This window comes from Jaculus jaculus, chromosome 13, assembly GCF_020740685.1.
Source record: "Jaculus jaculus isolate mJacJac1 chromosome 13, mJacJac1.mat.Y.cur, whole genome shotgun sequence".
Taxonomy (NCBI): domain Eukaryota; kingdom Metazoa; phylum Chordata; class Mammalia; order Rodentia; family Dipodidae; genus Jaculus; species Jaculus jaculus.
Window position 1 is genome coordinate 73,172,415 of NC_059114.1, and position 21,439 is coordinate 73,193,853.

Here is a 21,439-nt window from a genome sequence, read left to right on the forward strand (position 1 = left end):
CCGGGCTCTGGGAAGTTGATCAAATGTGCTTTATAACTTCAGCAAAGTTCACACAACTTAACTTTTCAGTTTGCAAAGGATGGGGGCGACCAAGGGCTTACCCCAACCTCATTACCAAGTGCGAGAGGGTAGTTACTCAGAGGGACTAAGCGATGGGGTTCACTCCCCTGGTATATACCAATCTCAAAGTATCTTTTCCGTGGCCTGGATGAGCTGGCTTATTTTATTTAGTTTTGTGTTATGTTGTAAACATTTAAGAGCTGAACACAGCCTCCCAGGAATACTAGATTTTAATGTTCTAGATGTTAATATTTGAATGACTTCACACTGGCCAGAGCTGTGCTGGGCTGAGCGCAGCAGTTGTCCATGCCCAGAAGGAAGCAACTACTGGCCTGTATGGTCTATGCTGAATGTGGAAGAACTCACCAGACTACATTTAATAAAGAGCCTGGTGGGCACCCCCAAACCACATTGGAGAAGAGGATGACAAAGGTTTTGGTAAGGAACTGCATCCTTGCTTTATCAGGAACATCAGAAGATGACTGAGGTTCCTAAAAGTGCTTAGATATTAGGAAACAGATACTGAAAAAACAATTCCCAAAGAGATGACAGTCCAGAGAGGCTCTTGAATAAGCTGATTGTGTTTGATTAAACTCGATTGTTTCAAATTATCAGTGCATACATGTATAATTTCTCAAGCCTGGGGTTACATTATATATGCAGGTTCTATCTTAGCACTTTCGATTCCCATCTCTAATCCTCACAGGCTGTTGTTCTTAGAGCTAGGTTGACTCAAGAAAAAAAAACAAAACAAAACCTGTAGATCTGGACTCAGAATGGTTGTCTGAGCTGTGGTGGGAAGTCACTGGCTCTGGGCAAGATATTGGAAGAGTTAGGTATAGCTTTTGCTTTGAATTATTATGTGTGCTTGATCATTTCTTTATTTTAGAAAATGAAAATTTTATTGAACTAATTATAGTTTTGGAAACACTTTTAAATAGGGAATAAAAATGTTAGGCACTTTTTACCCAGTTTTTCCCACTGGTTACACCTTATAAAATAAGAGTACAATTTCGCAATCAAGAGATTGACACAATGCATGTGTGTATGAGTTCCTCTATAAAATTTTGTCACATCTATTGTTCTGTGCCCACAAATCAGTCAAGATACTGAACAGTTCCACTCCCATAAGGGTCATCATGTTAACTTTTTTGTTTATTTATTTAAGAGAGAGAGGGGTGGGGAGAGAATAGGTGTGCCAGGGCCTCCAGCCACTGAAAATAAACTCCAGACCCATGTACCATCTTGTGCATCTGGCTTATATGGGTCCTGGGGAATCGAACCTAGGTCCTTTGGCTTTGCAGGCAAACACCTTAACCGATAAACCATCCCTCTAGCTCTGTATTAAATTTTTACAGGCACATGGACCCTCCTCTTATGGCCCACCATTTCCCCATCCCACCTCCTGGCAACCACTAACCTCTTCTACAGTGTACAAAATAGTCGTGGTTATATGTTACACCATTGAAATCCATAGCATGTCATCTTTTTTTTATTATTATTATTTATTTATTTATTTGAGAGCGACAGACACAGAGAGAAAGACAGGTAGAGGGAGAGAGAGAGAATGGGCGTGCCAGGGCTTCCAGCCTCTGCAAACGAACTCCAGACGCGTGCGCCCCCTTGTGCATCTGGCTAACGTGGGACCTGGGGAACCGAGCCTCGAACCGGGGTCCTTAGGCTTCACAGGCAAGCGCTTAACCGCTACGCCATCTCTCCAGCCCAGAATGTCATCTTTTAGAATTGGCCAATTTCATTCGTCATTTCCTGGAGAGTTGTTCCTCTTCCTGTAACTGAGCACTCTGTGGTCTGAATACGCCACAGTTTGTTTAGCCTGACACAAGCTGAGGTTCCCACTATTATGCTTGAAGCTGACAGAGTCATTCAACTGTAGACTCCTGTGTAAACATAAGCCTCCATTTCTCTGGAATAAATGCCCAAGAGTACAACTGCTGAGTCATAGGGTAATTACACATGTAGTTTTATAAGAGACCAGAATGGCTATGTCATTTTATATTCCCACCAGCAGTTTATGAGTGACCCTGTTTCTCCTCATTCTTTGCAGCACTTACAGTTGTCATTCTTGTATCCCAAGCCTTTATTTGTTTAATATTTTTCATTATTTGTGCAGGAGTAAAAGGCAGAGAGAGAGTTGAGTATGAATACTCCAGGGCCTCTTGCCAATCTGGCTTGGCATAGCTACTGCGGAATTGAAACCTGGGCTGGCAGACTTTGGAACCAAGCACCTTGAACCACTGAACCGTCTCCCCAGCCTCTGTGAAAGATGTGTAGAAATATCTCATTGTACTTGTAATTTTCATTTCTTTGATAGTAAATAATGATGTTGAATAATCTTTCCATTTGCTTTTTTTTTTTTAATTATTTATTTATTTATTTGAGAGCGACAGACACAGAGAGAAAGACAGATAGAGGGTGAGAGAGAGAATGGGCGCGCCAGGGCTTCCAGCCTCTGCAAACGAACTCCAGACGCGTGCGCCCCCTTGTGCATCTGGCTAACGTGGGACCTGGGGAACCGAGCCTCGAACCAGGGTCCTTAGGCTTCACAGGCAAGCGCTTAACTGCTAAGCCATCTCTCCAGCCCTTCATTTGCTTTTTTAGAATTTTTATTTATTTATTTGAGAGTGACAGAGAGAGAAAGAGGCAGAGACAGAGAGAGAGAGAATGGGCACATCAGGGTCTCCAGCCACTGCAAATGAACTCCAGACACGTGCACCCCCTTGTGCATCTGGCTAACTGGGTCCTGGGGAATCGAGCCTCAAACTGAGGTCCTTAGGCTTCACAGGCCAGCGCTTAACAGCTTAATCATCTCTCTAGCCTCATATGCTTTTTAAATGTCATCCAAAACCTTTTCATGTCTTGTGGTTATTTTTTAGTTTGCTCTTGTTGAAGGTTGTAAGTTTTTATATTCTTTATTCATTGTTGATACTTATTTACTCATGTAGTTCTAATCGCCTTCAAAAATCCCCATCTTCAAGAAAGGACTTTACTCGCAAAATAGTGTTTTGTACTTTTATTTATTTTTTTAACAAATAGAATTTGCCAACACATTTGTTGTTATCATTCTACTTTGGGGTTGAGAGTAGGAAGGGAAAATATGCCAAAAAAGAAAGAAAGAAAGAAAAGGAAAAGGCAACAAGCATGGAATTTTGGATGAAGAAACAGATGACTCAAGTTAACAGTTGCAAGGCTCATTAAATCTTCTTCTTGAATGAATGTCCCTGAATGAATGAAGGAGTCCTTCAGGGCAGTTGGGGAAAGGTCAATTCAGTAATTGCAGGACTTAGGCCCCAATGAGAGCCAGCCCCTGATTATTAACATGTGTGTTTAAGTGTCTTGGGTGGTTTCCCTGGAAAATATAATCGGGCCAGTTCTCTGTGAGTAACTTTGCTTGCACAAGATGTTTATTAGACCTGACTAGGTAATTACTTCTCTTCTGATCATTTGGCATTTGAAATACAATCTTATTCTGGTAGAACTACACTCTCTTATCCTGCAGTGAGGTGGAGAAACAAAAGAGAAGGGAGTGTCAGCTATATCCAGTGCTGACCTAATATTTCATTCATGTCAGCCTGACCCGTGCAGGGTGCAGACTACCTGTGAAACCTGCCATCCGGACCAGGCTGGGCCCAGCGCTCTGCTGTTCTTGACATTGTCGTTGTCTTTAACACCTTGCTTTTGCTTTGCTTTTGGTGTGTGTAGCCAGGTGCATCCCGTGCACATGCATGCAGAGACAAGAGAAGAGGGAAGGTTGTCGGGAGCTGTCTTCTTTTATCATCCCTCCTCCTCATTTCCTTGAGACAGTTTCGCTCACTGAAGCCAGAACTCACCATTTTTTCAGTTAAAGTAGCTGACCAGGAAGCCCCAGTGGTTATCCTATTTTGGCCTCCCTCGGGACTGGGGTTACAGCTGTGGGTAGCCATGCCCATTTTTCCACATGGGCGCTGAGGCTCCTACTTAGGTCCCCGTACTTGCCCAGCAACCGTTCTCCCACACTGAGCCATCTCCCCAGTCCCAAAGATAGCTGTTTAAGTCCAGTTCAGTATTTACACATTAGTGAGTCCCATGGTGTACAAATAAGCTCTCCCCAACTCTACAAACAAATACTGAATGAATGAATCTATATGCTCATTCAACAAATGCCTATAGCATAGTTAAAAGCTGCCTGAATCTATGCTAAGCCTTAAACTATACAAATGCCTGAGACAAGATCCAGTTCTTATAAAGAAAGCCTTTTTCTCCTGGGAGTGATGCTGTACCAACCAATAAACTGACCCAAGCAGAAGAGAGTTAAGTGAGAGAATTAACAGTATTTGAAACACAGCATTGTATTTGTTACAGTTGTTAATAGATTAAAGCCTGCCTTTTGTTCATTAAAGGAATAATATCATTCTGACCTTTACTAGATGTAAACAAAATGAAGAGTTGCTTGTTTTTTTTTGGGGGGGGGGGGCAGGAGGCACTTATCACAGAAGGGAAATTATCCATGAATACAGAGAATTTAAAGTCCCCCAGGATTATAACGCATACATCCTGAATCTCCCTATCAGGCCTGTGGTTGTCCAGAGGCTTAAGAAAAGACTGTATTGAGCTGGAGGGATTGCTTAATGGTTAAGGTATTTGCCTGCAAAGACAAAGGACCCAAGTTCAATTCCCCAGGACCCACGTTAACCAGATGCACAAGGGGGCACACATGTCTAGAGTTCATTTACAATGGCTGCAGGCCCTGGCATGCCTATTCATTCTCTCTCTCTCTCTCTCTCTCTCTCTCTCTCTCTCTCTCTCTTTCTCCCTCTTCTCTGTCAAATAAATTCTAAAAAAATTTTTAAAGACTGTGTTTAGGACCTCTACACTATTTAGAAAGTAAATTCTTATATCAGGAAACTATATTCACTCTACCATTCCTCCCTTGCAAATGAATTTGGTGAAGCAAATGCAGTATTTCAAATTAACACAATGCTAAATTTCATTGTGCAAAATGTCACAAAGTATTATAAGCTAGATATAGTATCTAACAGGCACTCTTGTGATGAAAAATTGAAAATTCTAAATAAAGAACTTAAAAAAACAAACCTCTTTCTTATAATAAGTAGATAGTGGAGTAAGGCAGGGCTAAATTCCTTAGAGAAAAAACAAGGAAGAAGGAAGGAAGAAAGGAAAGAAGATAACAAAGGGAAGAAAAAAAAGATGATAAGGCTGCAGAGAGTAGAAGTTAGTCCAAATAATGAAGCACTGGCGTCCCTGGAGCTCTGAGTTCTGGATTTCAGAATCCATCTGTGTGGGTGGAGGGTGGCTAAGGGCTGGTTTCTGAGCCAACTAAGAGTGGACAGATAGAAATACATGCCTGCCTGGAGCTGAGAGTATCTTTCTCAGTGAAAAGGACATTGTGGTTTGCATCTGAACTGTACTCTAAAAGTTCTTCCTCAGTGTACAGACATGGGATCTTTTGGAGAAGACCAGACCTGATGGTTCTATCCTCATCAATGGATTAATTCACTAAGGGATTACTAGTTTAATGGCCTCTCAGGATGTGGCGGAAACTTTGCGAAGTCACTGGAAGGATGCCTTTGAAGGGTGTATTTTGTCCCTGGCCCATTCTCTCTCTCTCTCTCTCTCTCTCTCTCTCTCTCTCTCTCCCCCCCCCCCCCTCTGTTTCTTACCCATCTTGAAGTAAGCAGCTTGGCTCCAACACATTTTTCACCCTGATGTTCTGCCTCACCACAGGCATAAAAGCAATGGAGCTAGCTAATTATGTACTTCTTAAACTTTGAGCCAAAATGAGCTTTCTTCTTTTTTAAGTTGTTTATTTGAAGTATTTTTTCCCACAACAATGCAAAGCTAACATACAAAATGAAGAAACCAAATCAAATCAACCAAGAAACAACAGCAAAAACTAATTTCTCACAGTGGAAAATTACAAATCAATCTACCTAATTTGGTCTAGGTTCTGGAGTAGAAGATAGATTTACACACTAGAGGAAAAAAGAACATTTTAAATCAGGAATGAATGTAAATACTATCTTTATAATAAACTGGCATATAATATTTTATGTTTGTATGAAGTCAGGGTGTTCAGTGGAAAATCTACAAGTACACCCACAAACATGTATTAAAACATGCCCATGTGTAATTTAATATGATGTGTAAAAATGATCACTTTTTCTTGAAGGATGAAACCACATCAGAGGAGAATTGTTTTGCTGCATCTGCTGAAAGAGTGGGCAGATACTTTCTCAAGGTTTCTGACCAGTGCCCTCAAGGTTTTCTTTGCTCTTGATTTTCAGTTTGATTATTGCCACTCTGCAAAGTTAATGTTTACTGAACAGGATGCTTATTTTCTGAGGGACTCTAGGGATATAAGAAGAGCTTAAATGTATTATGTCCTAAAGTCTAATTGGTGGAGCCCATCATGGTGGTGTGTGCCTTTAACTCCAGAACTTAGGAGGCTGAGGTAGGAGGATTGCTGTGAGTTTGAGGCCAGCCTAAAAGTACAAAGAAAATTCCAGGTCAGCATGGGCTAGAGAAAGACCCTACCTCAAAAAACAAGTGGCAGCCATCATAAACAGAGTAGTCATTATAAATGGAGTAGTCAACATAAATGGAGTATCATCATAAATGGAGTAGTCATTATAAATGGAATACCATCATAAATGGAGTAGTCATCAAAGATAGAGTATCGTTATAAATGGAGTAGTCATTATAAATGGAGTATCATTATAAATGGAGTAGTCATCATAAATGGAGTAGTCATCATAATTGGAGTATCATCATAAATGGAGTAATCATCATAATTGGAGTAGTCACCATAAAAGGAGTAGTCATCATAAATGGAGTATCATCATAAATGGAGTATCATCATAATTGGAGTAGTCATCATAATTGGAGTAGTCATCATAAAAGGAGTAGTCATCATAAAAGGAGTAGTCATCATAAATGGAGTATCATCATAATTGGAGTAGTCATCATAAATGGAGTAGTCATCATAATTGGAGTATCATCATAAATGGAGTAGTCATCATAATTAAAGTAGTTATCATAAATGGAGTATCATCATAAGTGGAGTATCATCATAAATGGAGTATCATCATAATTGGAGTAGTCATCATAATTGGAGTATCATCATAAATGGAGTAGTCATCATGATCATAAATGGAACACTCATCAATGGAGGTACAAATTGTCTCAGGCATGTTCAGAATTTGCTCTGAAAGTTTTAAGGACTTGATACAAACAACAGAAACCCACACATATGAGGAAGGGATGCTCAAGAGGGTACCCACCTTGGGTTACCTACTTTATTGTGGTTGAGGTCTATCTGGATGACAATGATGTGTTTTTCCTTTGTATGTAAATACTTGGACCATATGAAAATTTAGGCAGAGCTCAGCCTGGTGATGCATAACTGCAACCCAAAACTTGGGAGGCTGAGGCAGAAGGACAATGAGTTTCAGACCCAGCCTGAACTATATAGCAAAATCCTCCCCAAACAAGAAACAATTAAACATTCTTTAAACAATTTTCACTGAATTGAGCATATACCCTGTTGACCACCTTTATATATTCATCTCCTGTCAGAGTGTGTAAGGATGGAGTTATGGAGTTCCAGCATGAGTCCTTTCCTAAGGAAGGTGAGGATCAAGTCTAAGTAGATGAGGATAAGGTGGCTCTTTACAGGTTTGTCCCCATCTCCTCACAGATGGAAGGGAGATCCATTCTCCAGAGACCTCCCTGTTTATCAATATTTCAATACTGTAACAAATACTTCAGGTGATAAACTTTAAAAAAATGAAAAATTTTGTTGAGGTCACAGTTTTGGAGGTTTTGATCCATGTTTGGTTGGCACCATTGTTCAGAGGCCTGAGGTAAGACAGACCATCCTGACAGAACTATGTGGCAAAGGAGCTGCTCACAACATTCAGGAAGCAAAGAGAGAGGAAGAGAGCACCACCCCAAAAGTCTCCTTTGGGGAATACTTTCTGTGGCTTAAGACTTCTCACCAGATCCCAACTGAAAGATTGTACCACTTCCCAACAGCACCACATGCTGGGGAACAATGCCTCTGAAGGCATTCCAGATCCAAACCATGGTAACCCATTTATCTCTTGTACTTGCTCTGTGGATCTACTTGATGGGAAATTTTAGCCCCCTGTTATAGTCAAATATCCAACCAGAAACAGCTTATGGAAAAAAAGGGTTTATCTATTAAAGGCTTACAAATTCCAGGGGAACACCATTAGTGGTGAAATAAACTGGCTCATTTTGGTTGATGTAAGCAGAGAGACATCACCAAACATAACCCACATTCACACCCTAGAGCAGGACTCAGGAGCCACCCCCAGTGACACCTCCTCCACCTGCGCTGCAGGAATTCAAGTTCCAAGGTCAAATTTTAATCAAAACTATCGGAGTCTATGGTGGGGGGCACACTTTCACACTACCAAACCCCTCAAGTCAGAAATTCCCAATAAACCAGAGAAAACGCTGAGAAGGAAGCTTGTTCCCATGTCATAGCTCCTAAGTGAGACATTTCCTTCACTTCCATAGAGATCATCATAGAGTAAGTGACAGACATCTATAACCCTGGAGAGAACTTGGCAGTTATTCAATGTAACTTCCTTTATGGGCTGGTATGCCTGGAAAGATGTTTTTTCCACATGCTGTGCAGGGGAACTCTAAGCATTGGTAGGAGCTCTGAAAACAAATTGGGACTCATTCTTGAGAGAGCTTTGTAAACACAAGTCAATTCCTCACTTGTAGGTTCACAATCTGGGAGGTCCTTTATAGCCTGACTGAATAAAACATTAACCCGAATGAAAGGGAATTATGGGGATTAAACTCTATTCAGCACTTTCAGCTGTGAAAACTTATGAGTGAGGATTAAGATTAAGCTTTTCATAGTTCCTTGGGTGAGGTGGGAAAGTCTGAGTTGTTCCAAAGTTCCTCAGTCACCATGCTAAAGGCAGTGGGTCAATAGAGTTCTGTCATAGCTTAAGCATGCAAGACTCATTATCCACTTGGGTGATTATCTAGCATTTTATTTGTCTTCCTTCTGCCCCCAACTGCCTTCTCCACATCTGGTCTTCATTGTGGGCAGAGCATAAGCACATTTCAAGAAGAGGGTCAAGAAGGGAAGGGACACATGTGCAGTGAGATCTCAAATCAGTGAAAATGCTTAGCATTACAAGAGCTGGTAATGAAGGAAATGGGTAATTTATGAAATGACAATGAGTTCAATTGCTCTGTATTCTCATTCTGATTATTGACTCTCTGAAAGGCTCTTACAACATCTGTTTTATTTATACTTGGTTTAAAGATGCTATTTTATGAAGCTTCAAAATGTCCATCATTTCATTCCTCCTCAGTGACGTACTACGAATGAGGTGAGGGCAGTTGGTACATTCAGGTCTGGAGAGTACTTTTTTTTTTTCACATACTTATACATTTTCTCCTCACCCCCTAAGCATGAGGAATACTTGTTTTGGCATCTACCAATTGCCAATGAATAGGCCCATGTTTGTCTTTGGACAGCTGTATTCACTTCAAGAGTGGACAATTATGAGAAATAGTCAACTATCCAAGCATGGAACCATTTTTAGTTCAATGAGGGAAGCCTATTTTCTTTGGAATGAAAATGAGCATCCTAGGTGAGGCCCTTCAAATCTTCCCAAAGCCAGCTTGTACAGATGAGGATCCAGCTTCTCAGCCATTGTTACTAATGGATTTATGGGTGCATTCATCCAAGCACTGGTCCCATCTTCCAACTCAGCTAGGAAAGATCACTGTGCTCTACCTGCCAAAAGATGACCTGCTTGCAAGAATATGGCCTAGAACACCACTGATGACCATATACAGGCAGTAGAAAGGTGTGTTTGATCAACTCAGAGAACACTGGAGCTTGAAGTTCCTGCAAAGATGTTGTCTTCTAGTTGCTTAAAACAATGGGTGTCTCTGTGGAATCCTAGATATTATTAATCCTACCCTCATGATCACAGGAGCTTTGGGGAATCATTCTGCATACTCTGCATTGGGAGGACTCTATGGCTAAAACAAATATTAAAAGTAGGAAATCAGGAGCTGGGGGAAATTGCTTAACAGTTAGGGCATTTGCCTGCAAAGCCTAAGGACCCCAGTTCCATTCCCCAGGACCCACATAAGCCAGATGCACAAGGGGACACATGCGTCTGAAGTTCATTTGCAGTGGCTGGAGGTCCTGGTATGCCCATTATCTCTTTCTCTCTATCTGCCTCTTCCTCTCTCTCTCTCTCTCTCTCTCAAATAAATAAATAAAATATTTTTTTAAGTAGGAATTTGGGGCTGGAGAGATGGCTTAGTTAAGTGCTTGCCTATGGAGCCTAAGAACCCTGGATCGAGACACAATTCCCCAGGACCCACATAAGACACATGCACAATGTGACACATGCATCTGGAGTTCATTTGCAGTGGCTGAAGGCCTTGGCACACCCATTCTCTCTCTCTCTGCCTCTTTCTCTCTCTGTCTGTCTCTCTCAAATAAAAAAAATAAAGCCAAAATCTGCATAAAGCACTTTTTACTGAAAATGTTAACTGGCCCATGCCATATCAGACTTCATGGAAAAGCCATGTGGCTGGGAGGCAGAGCTCTCAGTGGTGGAGTTCCTGGTAGGCACATGTGAAGCCATCCCTAGCACCAAAAGTATGACAAAATCAGATTACATGGGTGGGATAGCTGTGATCTACATTAAAATAGACTGTTACTAAGTAACTCAAAGGAGTCACCCTCTAGTCTGTCAGCAAGAAGTACTCTGTGTGAATATACATGGTAGGTGTTAGTAAGATAAAATTATTCCATTGGGTGTCTTTTGTTTTACATTTGCTATGTACAGAGGAGTGTTTGAAGTGATGTCATTATCCATATGTTTGTTTTCATATTTTTATCTGTTCACTGTGTCACGAGGTGTGGAGACATGTGGCATGGTAACGTCCCCATATCATCTACAATGGGTTGCACTTTGTAAGTGCCCAAGGTTTGTTTATGATGCACCACTAGAAATAATTTTGTGGCATATTCTGATTTACTTATTTGCAGAGGAAAGTGGGCTGGAGTGGGGGTAGAAATGAGGTAGCAAGAACTGAGCCAAAGAAGGGTGGGCATCCTGGGAAGATCCAGAGTAGGGCTACATTACCATCTTCCCTGTTCATCTTCTGCAGCCAATGTGGACTTTGCAACCAAGTCCTCCTCTCCTCCTCATTTCCTTTTCTAATCCTGAAACATAGTTACCATTGTGTGGATGACCAACTACAGCTGACCCCCAATTTCTCAGCCTAAGCTCCAGCCTTCTGCCTCTGCTCCACTGTATCCCTAAGCTGCCAAAACCACAGTGTGTGTGTGTACCTACACCACCTCTGAAATTCAGGCTTCTATTCTCCGCCCATAGCCTTCTATGTTGCTGGTCTCATATGTTCACTCCCTGAAGATATTTGAGCATTAGTTTTAAATTTAAAGCATTTTTATTTTATTAATAATAAGGAAACATAGCAGTAGTAATACTTGGTATACTTTATTGAGTCCTTAATATGTGTCAGATGCTGTGAAGAACACTTTAAAGGTATTATCTTACTCTTAACAATATGATAGTCTTATGAGAGGGATTTAACTGTTGCCATCCCCATGCTACAGTTGAGTTCTCTGAAGCCTAGACTTTAGATTTCCCAAATTTTTGTAGCCAGTAATTGAGAAAGCCAAAAATCCGACTTTAAAACTTGAGCTCTTTGCTATGCTGAACTGTGTTGTTGAGATCAGGGCACAATTGCATTTTGAGAAACCAGGTAAAGTATAATGTGAAAAATGCTTGGGGAGATTACTCTAGAAATTCTATCCTTCTATTTCTACACATTCTTAAACTATTTACCCTTAGATATTTAACCGGTTTTTTTTTTAAAGGTGGAAGGGTTTAATTCATCTTACAATTTCAAGTCTTATTCTATTGTGATGGGAAAGGTATGGTGGAAGTAGTTTGAGGCAATTGGTCACTTTTAGTCCACAGAGAGAGATGATGCTGGTGCTCAGACAGATGTCTCCAGGAGTCACAGGTGCTCAACACCCTCTATTGTCCTCAGCTTCCCCCATTGCTGAGATGAACTTTTAAACAAGGTGCAAGTTATGTAAGGAATGGAATTTATTGAAACTTATGGATTCAGGGAGGTTCCATAATGCCAGAAGAAGGTGGTCTCCTTTCACAGGTTGGTCCAGACAGAAAAGACACCAGCAGCCCCATAAGCCAGTGCACTCCAGGAACTGAAACATAACCAATTTATTTATTTATTTATTTATTTATTTATTTATTTATTTATTTATTTATTTATTTATTTAAGAGTGACAGAGAGAGAAAGAGGCAGACAGAGAAAGAGAGGGAGAGAGAGAATGGGCATGCCAGGGCTTCCAGCCACTGCAAATGAACTCCAGATGCGTGCGCCCCTTGTGCATCTGGCTAATGTGGGACCTGGAGAACCGAACCTCAAGCCAAGGTCCTTAGGCTTCACAGGCAAGCGCTTAACCACTAAGCTATCTCTCTAGCCTGATACTTAGTCATTTTATACCTGATTTAAGTTACGAGTTTTGCTTCATTTGTAAAGTTGTGAAATGTTAGGCAATTAGCAGCAAGTAAGCATGTGTTTTTCATTATACTTTATTCTTATCTATTGGGATAGTGTTAAAATAACAGGTTGTACTTTATTCTTTAACTTGTATTTTTATAGCAAATATGGTGTTTTGATATCAATGAAAAAAGTATCTTGGGCTGGAGAGATGGCTTAGCGATTAAGCGCTTGCCTGTGAAGCCTAAGGACCCCGGTTCGAGGCTCGGTTACCCAGGTCCCACGTTAGCCAGATGCACAAGGGGGCGCACGTGTCTGGAGTTCGTTTGCAGAGGCTGGAAGCCCTGGCGCGCCCATTCTCTCTCTCTCCCTCTACCTGTCTTTCTCTCTGTGTCTTTCGCTCTCAAATAAATAAATAAATAAAAAATAAAAATTAAAAAAAAATTTTTAAAAAGTATCTTGAAAAAAACTTAATAGGTTGATATTGTATATATGTAAGTACAATGATTGTAATGGGGAGGTAATATGATGGAGAATGGAATTTCAAAGGGGAAAGTGGGGGGGAGGAAGGGAATTACCATGGGATTTTTTTTTATAATCATGGAAAATGGTAATAAAAATTTAAAAAAAGAAAAAAATAAATAAAAATAAAAACAAAAAAATGAAAAAAAAAAAAGAAACGAACCTCTTCATATGAATCAAATTCAAGTAATTTGATTCTGATTCATTTAAGGTCACAGCAGCAAATGTGAAAACATTGCACACACGCATCACTAGACCGAAACTAAACGCACAGCCTCCCGCTTTGACAAATGTATGTGAATAGTAACACAGATAGTATTATATGTATAATTAGCCCACTATCTTTTGCCTTCTGTTTCATGTCCAGACAGTCTCGCTACCTCTAAGAAGCAAGAGCTCCAGCGAGAGAAGTGGGAGAGGAACAACCTGCCCGGCCCAGGCAGAGGTCTCTCTCGACGCTCCATCAGCAAGGAGAGATGGGTGGAGACGCTAGTGGTGGCGGACACAAAGATGGTTGAATATCATGGGAGTGAGAACGTGGAGTCCTACATCCTAACCATCATGAACATGGTATGGTGGGGTGCATGCAGGGAGTGCAGCTGGGAAACAGCTGTCCTTCCTCCTATCAAAGGCTTTTATTTATTTATTTATTTTTGCCAGGCATGGTAGTCTAGGCTTATAGTCCAAAGATTTGTCAGGCTGAGGCAGGAGAATTACAAGTTTGAAGGTAGCCTGGGTTAAATAGTGAGACTATTTCAAAAAGACAGGATCAAGCAAATAGTATCTATAAGTATGCGTATATATGGAGGTGGGAAATGTGGGTGAAGCCTATAAAGGGTAGAAAGGTCACCAAAAACAAGCATAGAGAGAAAGCAGGGAGAGGGGCGAGGGTAGGGCAAGGGACCCACGTAGCATGTACACACAAAGGAATAGGGTTTTGGGGCGGGGGAGGGGAATTAGGTGGGGGAGAGGTGAAATGGAGAGGGTGAGAACCAACTCAAACAAGTTGTATTTGAAAATGTCAAAGTGAATGAAGCCTAAATCTCTGAAAGCCAACTTAAAAGAAAAAAAAGAGTGGGCAAGAAAGGAGATTAAAGCAATTTTTGTTGATACTTTTAAACATACACACATCTCTTTCTTGTATCACAATGAAAATTCAGGACAAATGAATCTACTCTTTAGAAACATGTATCCCAGGTAAAATGTGTAACTTATCATTCACATGTTATTTTTATTAAGGTGTTTTTGTTTTTGTTTTTGTTTGTTTTTCAAGGTAGGGTCTCATTCTAGCTCAGGCTGGCCTGGAATTCACTACGCAGTCTCAGGGTGGCCTTGAACTCATGGCGATCCTCCTACCTCTGCCTCCCGAGTGCTGGGATTAAAGGCCTGCGCCACCACGCTTGCCTTTTTATTAAGTATTTACAAAGGGACTCGAGCCTTTTAGTATGACTTTGTATCTTCAGTTTCTATTAGTACCCAAATGATAAGACTGAGGTGAAGAGATAGAAAATGATTTCCTAAACGTGGTTAAGAGCTAGAATTGAAGTAAGATTATATAGCAAACCCGAAATGCAAGCTTCCTTTTTACATTATTTTTTATGCTAGTGTGAGAGAGTGAGAGAGAGCATTGGTGCACCAGGGTCTAGCCTTTGCAATTGAACCCCAGGCACGTGTGCATATGTGACCTTGTGCTTGCGTCACTTGCATCTAATTTACACGGGACCTGAAGAGTCAAACACGAGTCTTTAGGTTTTCCAGGCAAGCAACTTAACCACTAACCACTCGCCATCTCTCCAGTCCCTTTTTGCATTATTTTTGTGCATTGCTTTCACGGACAGGATGCTTGTCCTATTGAGATGGATAAAAGCATTTTCCTGAGTAAGCTGGTAATGAAAGAGAGGCTGACCTTGGGTTAAAGAAAGGGTCAGAGCTGGGCGTGGTGGTGCACACCTTTAATCCCAGCACTCAGGAGGCAGAGGTAGGAGGATTGCCATGAATTCAAGGCCACCTTGGGCTAGAGTGAGACTCTACCTTGAAAAACAAAAACAAAAACAACAACAAAAAAAAAAAGAAGAAGAAGAAGAAGGAAGGAAAGGAAAACAAAGGCATCAAAACCGCAAGCATACAATGCAAAGGTGTCTTTAAATATCCTAATGTGGATAGAGATTCACTCTTTGAACTACACTAAGAACCCATAGGCTGACAATAAATAATGCCTATTTAAGTGCATTACAGTGCTATCTTCCCCCTCTGGCATAGGGACCTAGTCACATGGGGCTAATGCTCTTCTATTTCTGACTGCAGGTCACTGGGCTTTTTCATAACCCAAGCATTGGCAATGCAATTCACATCGTTGTGGTTCGGCTCATTCTACTTGAAGAAGAAGAGGTAAGGAGTCGTTTCTCATCCATTGTTCTTGTGTCTTCACGCATTTCCTATCTCCATTTCTTTATTGGGGAGATCTTTTGATAACAAGAAAGAGGTGACCAGATAGAAGGAAAATGTTATTTTCGTGGGACTGTAAGATGGAGAACATTGCCAAGTATGCATTGTTGAAACCAGCCAACTGTCATTGTAATGGGACTGTCCTGGGATGGAAAACAGAGGAAATCGTTGTGGCTGGAGACTTTCAACGACAGGGAGGAGAGATGGGGAAGTAAGGGTAATTGATCTGGGGTATATTAACGCATGTCTCTGAGATTCAGGTCTTCCTGCCTCTACTTTAGTCTTTGGGAATTTCATCAATTTTCATAAACTTACATATCATCCACATGCCAAGTTGCCTGGTTGGTAACCGAAGCCCAGCCTTTTCCTTGGGCTTCTGACTATGCATTTGCTTACATGACATCTCAACCTGCGTGTGTCATAATCCACTTGGTCTTGGAAATGTAAAAGTCAAAAATGGAATTTCTGATTGCTTCCTGCCAAAATCATCTCAGTTTTCCTTTCCTCCATTCCTCTTATCCATCCCAGTAAGAAGAAAGTGCTTCTGGGCTGGAGAGGTGGCTTAGAGGTTTAGGAATTTGCCCACAAAGCCAAAGGACCTGGGTTTGATTCCCCGGGACCCACGTAAGCCAGATGCACAAGGATGTGTACTACACAACTGGAGTTCATTTGCAGTGGCTGGAGACCCTGGCACACATTTTCTCTCCCTTCCTGCCTATTTCTCTCTCAAATAAATAAAGATGCAACATAAAGGGCTACTATATATGTGTCACTTAAATAAGCCTACGACTCATTCTTCATCGCGTCCAAATCCAACAACAAAGCCATACTGGTTCCATCTCCAAAGCAGGTGTCAAAACCATCCACAGTTTGCCAGTTCGTGATCCTTGGCTCAAGACTTATATCTTGCCTAAGTTACTGCAGTAAGGGCCCAGTGGGTTTCCTGTTTTCAGCCTTGTCTTAATAATTTGTCCTCCACAGAAGCAAACTGAGCTGCCTAACTACACAATCCTTTCAATGGCATTGTTTCTTCTTACAAAAAAAAGCCAAAGATTTCCTCGGCTTGCAGAGCACCTTATGATCTGCCTGGTTGACCTATCCAGTCTTTCCTTACAAAACCCTCTGCCTTGTTTTCAGCCCTCCATTCTCTGTAGTTTTGGTGACTTCTGGAATACCCTGTATATTTCTCAGCATCATGACCTCTGCACTTAGGGCTCCCGGTGCTTCAAGAATTCCTCCTCTGGTTCTGCACATGGCTGCCACTTCTCATTGCTCAGGTCTTGGTTTCCATGCTTGGTTTCCTCTTCCACAAGCTCTCAATTACCAACCTACTGAAAGCCAGCCCCTTTTACTGTTCTCCATCACAGAATGATGAAACTCTCATGGTCCACTAATGTTTTTAAATTTCTTTTTTATTTTCATTTACTATTTATTTATTTGAGAGAGAAAGAGGAGAGAGGGAGGAAGGGATGAGGGCAGGAAAGAAGGGAAGGAAGGAGGAAAAGAGAAAGGGAATGGATAGAACAGGGCCTCTAGCTGCTGCAAATGAACTCTAGATGTATGTGCCACCATGTGCATGTAGCTTAGGTGGATACTAGAGAATGTAAACCTGGGTCCTTGGGCTTCACAAGCAAGCACCTTCACTGCTAAGCCATCTCTCCAGCCCCATGATTCACTATTATCCTGTGTATTTGCTTAGTCCTTTGCATATCTCAGTCACAACCGTAATGTGGATTGCATGAGTGCAGAAACCATGTTTCCTTATTCTGAGATATCCCTGGTCCCAACCATAGTGCTGGGACATGAATAAATGAATGAAGTGAAATTTAGTGAATGAGGGAATCAATTTAGCTGGTCATCCTGGTGAAGAACTTTTTCAACCTCTAGAGGTTAGTCACCAGTTGGCACATGTAGAGAAGGGCATCATGTGGCTCTGCCCCAGCAAAATACCCAAGGTCAAAAGCAAGGCTAGGTTTATTGGTTTCCAGCAGTAGAATTCCTCACCATTGGTTGGAAGACTATTTTTTTAAGTTGAATTTTATATATAAAACTTAGAATTAGGGCTGGAGAGATGGCTTAGCGGTTAAGCGCTTGCCTGTGAGGCCTAAGGACCCCAGTTCGAGGCTCGGTTCCCCAGGTCCCACGTTAGCCAGATGCACAAGGGGGCGCACGCATCTGGAGTTCGTTTGCAGAGGCTGGAGGCCCTGGTGCGCCCATTCTCTCTCTCTCCCTCTATCTGTCTTTCTCTCTGTGTCTGTCACTCTCAAATAAATAAATAAATAAATAATTTAAAAAAAAAACTTAGAATTATACCATGGAGAGTAATCAGGGGAACAATTTGAGCTCATTATTAGAGAGAAACTTCAAGCAACAGTCCAAAACAATCCTCTCCCCACTTTATGGACACGCACCCTTCTGGGTAGTGGAGGTGGCAGGGATGAGGTAGAGAAGGCAAGGGTACCTCCACTGAGTCACTTCTCAAGTTTCTCTTGACTTGAAGAAACTCAGATTCTACATTCTACACAAAATACTTTCTAAGATGGTAGGCAGTTAGAAAAGCCTAGGATTGAATTTCCAGAGAATCAGTGAATTTTTCCATAGGACAATCTTTATTTTCTGTGTACAGACTAGAGTTAAGTGAGATTGTGGTTCCTAGACTTCTCAGTTGCATTCTGCTCTTCTCTCCACACCTAAGGCCTGCCCTTATGCTAAAACTTCTCTGTACATTCCATGAGGACAGGGACTGCCTGTTCCTGAATACCAGGGACTGGTGTAAAGCACATATTAAAGTGCATACGCAATGAGTCAATATAGAGCTAAAAGTGAAAACTGGCTTATGCAAAGAAACTTCCTTGACCTAACGTGGGCCCTATATTGAACCTTCTTAAATAATTAATAAACATGAAAGGCAATCACTCACTTCCTCAATAATATAATATAGTCAAGGTCCTTTGTCCAAGAAGCCACTCAGTCCCATGAAAATTAATAATTTTCCACAGAATGTATGTTCACTGTACATACTACACGCATGGTTTTACTTTTAATAAGCAATTAAGTAATGTGAAAAGATGGCTTAGTGATTGATTAAGATGGCTGCCTGCAAAGTCAAAGTACCCAGGTTTGATTCCCCAGGACCCACATAAGCCAGATGCACAAGGTATCCCATGTTTCTGGAGTTTGTTTGCAGCAGCTGGAGGACTATTTTTAGTGATTACTGGTGTCTGGTTCCATTTCCTTTTTATCCCCTACCATCCCATCTCTGTGCATTACTTGAGAAGCATTTTTACATCTTTTTAAATTGACAATTTCCATAATTGTTAAGAATATCCCATGGTAATTCCCTCCCTCCCCCCGTTTTCCCCTCCCCCTCTCAATCAGTCTCTCTTTTATTTTGACATCATCAACTTTTCCTCCTATTATGATGGTCTTGTGTAGGTAGTGTCAGAAACTGTGAGGTCATGGATATCCAGTCCATTTTTTGTCTGAAGGAGACATTGTAAGGAGTCCTACCCTTCCTTTGGCTGTTAAATTCTTTCCACCACCTCTTCTGCAATGGACCCTGAACCTTGGAAGATGTGATAGAGATATTTCAGTGCTGAACACTCCTCTGTCACTTTTTCTCAGAACCATGGTCATTCCAAAGTCACTGCCATCTGAAATGAAAAGCTTCCCTAATCAAAAGTGAGAGTAGCATTAATATGTGGGTATGAACATTAAGAGAAGTGCTTATTGGGCAGTTTGGTGAGTACAGTATGTACATTTAGCCAGACACCAGCAAACATTTACACCCCTAAGGCTCATAACTACCTCTGTTGCAGGTTTTCAGTATCAGGGATGTATTCCCTCCAATAGAGTGGGCCTCCATTCAAATTAGACAGTGGTTGGTTTCCCCCATAATAGATGTGCCACTATTGTGCCCATTGGCTCATTTGGCCTGGTTGGCCACACATAAGGCTTGCAGTATCCACTGTTGAGTATCTTCACTGGTGATTTCTCTCTCACCCATTGAATTGCATGCAGCATGGCTTTTCCCAGCTTTCTGTCAGCTGGTCTACATGGAGGAGGTTTTCAGCTCAACTCTAAGAGAATTTCTCAGTGACCTTGTAGCCCAAGTGTGTGGAATCTTCAGCAATAGGGTCTTACTATCTATTCCTGGTGGGAAACCAAAGGCTTTGGGAATGTCCTGTAATGTTCTGGGGGCATTAGGGACCTACCAGCAAACAACTCACTGGAAGGTATCCCACCCCTGGCACTGAAAATTTTCTAGTGACAATTTATGGCTTCTGAGTGTTCCATTGTCAAAAAAGTAGGTTTCTATATGACTTATTTATATCCTTAGATTTTGATTTTACCTCCCTCTACTTTCCTTTACTCAATATCTTCCCCTGACCTCAATTAGGCCTTGTCACTCCATTAATCTGTTCTTCTACTTGCATATGTATAATACCATCCTATTAAGCCCCTCCTCTCTCCCTTTCTATTCATTTTATATCTTCTTTCTAGCTAAATGGCCTCTGCTACTGTGTTTTATTCCTATTCCATAGAAGTCTAATCATTTGTATCTAGGATCCACATATGAGAGAGAATATGTGATGTTTGGCTTTCTGGGCCTAGGTTACCTCACTAAGTATAATCCTTTGCAGATCCATCCATTTTCCTGCAAATTTTATGACTTCATTTTTCTTTACCACTGAGCAGAACTCTATTGTATAAATGGACCACATCTTCATTATCCACTCATCAGCTGAGGGACATTTAGGCTGGTTCCATTTCCTAGCTATTGTGCATTTTGGCATCTTAAAATACCAGTGGGCATATTATTTCACTTCTTATAAATCTTTTGTTAGTAACATTTATTCAAAGCTTGGAAACTAGGCAAAGTGAAAATTAGGTTCCTTTCAATGCCTACTATGGCCTACAAGACACTCTGGCAATGAAACTTTATGATTTGTTATTGATTTGGGCCCAGATGTGGCAAATTTAGACACTGACATAGAAAATTTGTGGGCTGTATAAATGGTTGTGTCTAGGAGAGATAAAATTATATTTGGGTTCAGCCAATCATATAACCCTAAGCTAATGATTACTTTAGGCTGTGGAACATCAGCTGCCGTTATACCAATTTTTCATTCTCATTCCAGTATGTTTTCTACTGGTTATAGCTGCATCTGTCTCTGTACCCATTTTCTTTTCTATAACACATGCTAACTTTATATTTGTATAAAGCTGTGTGTGTGTGTGTGTGTGTGTGTGTGTGTGTGTGTTTCACCAGACATGGTAGCTAATGCTTAGCTAATCTTTGCACTTATGAAACTAATGCATGAGAAATGCCATGAGCACAAAGCTAGCCTGTGCTACAGAGTGAGAACTTTTCTGAAACAAAACAAAACAAAAATTATATGTTTAACTTTTTGGAAATTCTTGAGAATTCCAACTTTCAGGGTTGTAATGGTTAGGCATATGCTTGATACAGATGTATAGAAAGAGCATGGGTTTTCTGGCCAATGAAAGGAAAGGCCTTCTAGGTGTGAGAAGGAAATCCTTCACCCAGCATCATCCCAGCACCCTGGCACAGAACTTCAAGTGTGGCTTCAAGGGTCAAGGTCAAGCCCGTAGAATTCCACATCTGTTCATTTTCTGGAAGCATTGTCCCCAGGCCATCTTAATCTTAATGCTGACTTCCTTTTGCTTTGTGATTGAAATTGTCAGGAGAACAATTACTGAAGTCATATTGTTGTCATTCATTGTTTTCTGGAATATTGTTTTTCTTCTTCCCAATTGAGTTTTGCAAATGGAAAAAGACAAATGACTTGTAACAGAT

General features: G+C 41.1%; 1 protein-coding gene across 2 annotated transcripts in view; it reads left to right on the forward strand.

Moving 5' to 3' along the window:
• Adamts12 (ADAM metallopeptidase with thrombospondin type 1 motif 12) overlaps positions 1-21,439 on the forward strand; it is a 293,075-nt gene that overhangs the window by 141,461 nt on the left and 130,175 nt on the right. For both annotated transcript variants that reach the window (XM_045132353.1, XM_045132354.1), the window contains exons 4-5: positions 13,541-13,743; positions 15,478-15,561. In XM_045132353.1, the coding sequence (XP_044988288.1) occupies positions 13,541-13,743; positions 15,478-15,561 (287 nt within the window). The remainder of the gene's footprint in view (positions 1-13,540; positions 13,744-15,477; positions 15,562-21,439) is intronic.